The sequence below is a fragment of the Protopterus annectens genome, chromosome 2.part1 (assembly GCF_019279795.1).
Source record: "Protopterus annectens isolate FY-2018-M chromosome 2.part1, PAN1.0, whole genome shotgun sequence".
Classification (NCBI taxonomy): domain Eukaryota; kingdom Metazoa; phylum Chordata; order Ceratodontiformes; family Protopteridae; genus Protopterus; species Protopterus annectens.
The window spans coordinates 565971409-565974348 of record NC_056729.1 but is presented as its reverse complement, the minus strand read 5'-3'; the positions used below and the strand labels follow the sequence as shown (position 1 = coordinate 565974348).

Genomic DNA, 2940 nt, shown 5'->3' with positions numbered 1-2940 from the left:
AAAGGGGGTGACTATAGGATATTTTTAATTTATAACTGAGAGGAAAGCAGTAATTAGAATCAAGTGAAATCGCAGAAAAGGGAGTAAGCTAAGTGGGAAAAGAAGGGGGGAAATATGAGTGGTGGAGAAATTTAGTGAAAAAGGGTATCGGTTTAAGTTCTGTGGCTAGAATTAAGTATGAATTGAGAAGGGCTATATGCAATGAGGCGTATACGACACAGGATAATAGTACATTAGCGAGGAGAGTAAAACAGAACCAAGGTAGAGTGGTTATTGGAAAACAATGTGGGGATGGCTTAGTGTTAACAAGCATATTGAGACAAATGAGAAAAACAGTAGGCAAATTACTAAGTGAGTGTTATTCGGAGTAACTTCTTTGCCTGTACAAAAACTATGCAAATGAATCTTAAAAATCCAAACAAGGATTCATTTTAAATTCTGGTCTTGTGTACTGCAATCCTACATTTACAAGCAGCTACAAACTAGTAATGCACGTAGCCTGACTACTGTAAGAGAAAATTAGTTCCTCCTGTCTGCATGCAACTCGACACAAAATAATACAACTCGCTCTTCAATAACTGGTTGCTACTCACTGGCAAAACTGTGACTAAGTAGCAAGAAATTCAGGAAAACATCCGCCACAGCACTTTTGAAAATACACTGACTTTACTGTGCAAATAGTGCTAAACTATTTACCGACAAGCATAGCAAAGAGAAAAAATATAGACGTCCTACCTTAAGATGTCGACAAGCGAGGTCTTTGTGAGAAACTGCACCAATAGTCCCAGACTCCCACCGCCATTTAAATACTTCTCCCTCCGGTAGGGAGCCTTCATTTCCGAAAACGCAAAGAAATCTTCTACCGACCAGCACCGGGCAGCAGTGGCGCCCCGGTTCGGCGTCACGACACATTGTCCTACAAAACGAAAACTCTGAAAACTCCAGATAACCTTCCAAACCAAACGCACGATTAGCAATTTCACCAAGATTAGCTATCCACGTTACAAAAATAATGTTAACAGTTTCTACAATCAATACTGATCTCTGCTGCAAGAATAGCAGAGTTTGTTTCTTTTAACAGCGTCCTCCAAATGCAAAGAAATAGAAAAATACCACTATGTCACACTATTTAAGCATAGCACAAGCGCTGCATCATTATCAAGGCCACTTCCATTCAAATTACCAATACCTTTCAACGAACCGGTGGACCAAAGGAAATCTCTGGAAATAAAAAAAAAATCACCCTTGTGTTTTGCCCTACAATCTATAATTACTTATTCGAGTATTCCATCAAGCATGGTAGGACACGGCGATGTTATATCATCCAACCGCAAATGTTTTAAAAACAGCACCCAAACTCAAATGTTTTCATAAAGACCAGCAATAACAAACCAACACCGACTCCAAAAGTGAATTACTACGCTTAAGTACTTCACTATGTCCATGTGCCGTCAAACCCAACAAGTCGGCCCTGGTTGGTGCTCCAGTAGAAAGGACCATCCTTTCAAAAAACGTTGTAACGTTATTAGCAAAATGGTCTGTCAATCACGATTGAAACCACACCCCGGTGTTACAGGAAGATTAGATTGTCGTCCATTTTGTTGCTCGAATTCATTCACGATTGTGTATAGAATTTGTTGTCAATATTTTTATTTCACAGCTTTTACATTGTTTCCCCCCAAAATCATTAGCAGTTCGACTTGCACATGTGCAGTTAATTTGTTTGCTTATATAAACGTCAACGTGGTAAAAATCTACGGTTTTGCTGGAAGCCTTTATTTTTCCAATTTCATAACGGTGCAAAGATTGTGTTACCCGTAGCTTCTGGCATGGAAATGGCGGAGTCGTTACACAGTCACTAATGTCCAAGGATAACGTGTGTGGGCATATATACTCTTGTGGTATGTGGTACACCACAGCAGACTTGTGCCGTTTAAAACGCCTGACGTTTTTTGGTTGGTGGTGCAACAAAGAAAAATTGGCTCCGGGGGCAGTTTTTTCTGTTGCCCTTAACATTTCCGACAAACTCGACTAATCAGGGACGAATCCCGAAGTAAAGAACACTGAAATATTAGGACCATTATTGATTGTGTATATTAGGACGCATAAAGAGGGGCAGTTAAAGGCGCCACCCGTGATGTAACTACAATAGGATTTTAATTAAGGGTTAGTGCGAATAGCGTTCTTAACAAATACCCATACTTTTTCCTGTCCTCACCATGGCCCATCTCCTTGCCTCCTACAAAAAGGTGAATAATTTCCACTTCTACTACTCCCTAAAACAGCCTTTCAAATACCCTTTCTCACATTCGAATAAATATAACATCTACTCCCATCTACCTGCTACCCAAATACCATGGACTCTCACACATCAAATTTAATAACCCAATGGTAAGAAAACTGAAATATCTAACTATCTTCTCAAATCACCCAATTTCTAAGCCAAAAAATCCCTCCTTAACAGATGGTGACATTCACCCCAATCTAGGGCCAACTAATCTCCACAGGAACAAAACCACCTCCCTAGCAACCCAGACCAGTCTCGCAAACTCCCTACTAATAGGACATCATGGCTTCAGTCAAATACTCAACGCCACTACTAGAATTAACAAACATAATAATAAAAGAATATCTTAGACTGGATTCTTAAACACTTTGCCTGATGACATAAGCGATCATACTCTAACTTACATCTTAAGGCAAAATAATGATATTAACACCCCTACTTATAGAATCTTTTGTACCAAGAAACACTAACCCTATATCATTCCACAATTAACTAAATGCCTGTGACTGGAACCCTCTAAAAATCCTTCCCCTCAAAACCACTGTTAAATACTTTAACTCTAAATTCTTAACAATCCTTGATAAGCACGCACCCAAACGGTCTATTAGAATTAAATCTAAACCTGCCTCCTGGCTATCAAAAGAAACAAGACA

At 39.3% G+C, this 2940-nt stretch overlaps 1 protein-coding gene across 1 annotated transcript in view; it reads right to left on the bottom strand.

Moving 5' to 3' along the window:
• The window catches only part of KDM3A (lysine demethylase 3A), a 2231127-nt gene extending 2229661 nt beyond the window's left edge, over positions 1-1466 (bottom strand). The window contains exon 1 of the mRNA XM_044063465.1: positions 736-1466. Coding sequence (XP_043919400.1) covers positions 736-912 — 177 coding nt within the window. The 5' untranslated portion in view covers positions 913-1466. The remainder of the gene's footprint in view (positions 1-735) is intronic.
• Positions 1467-2940: the final 1474 nt, after the last annotated feature.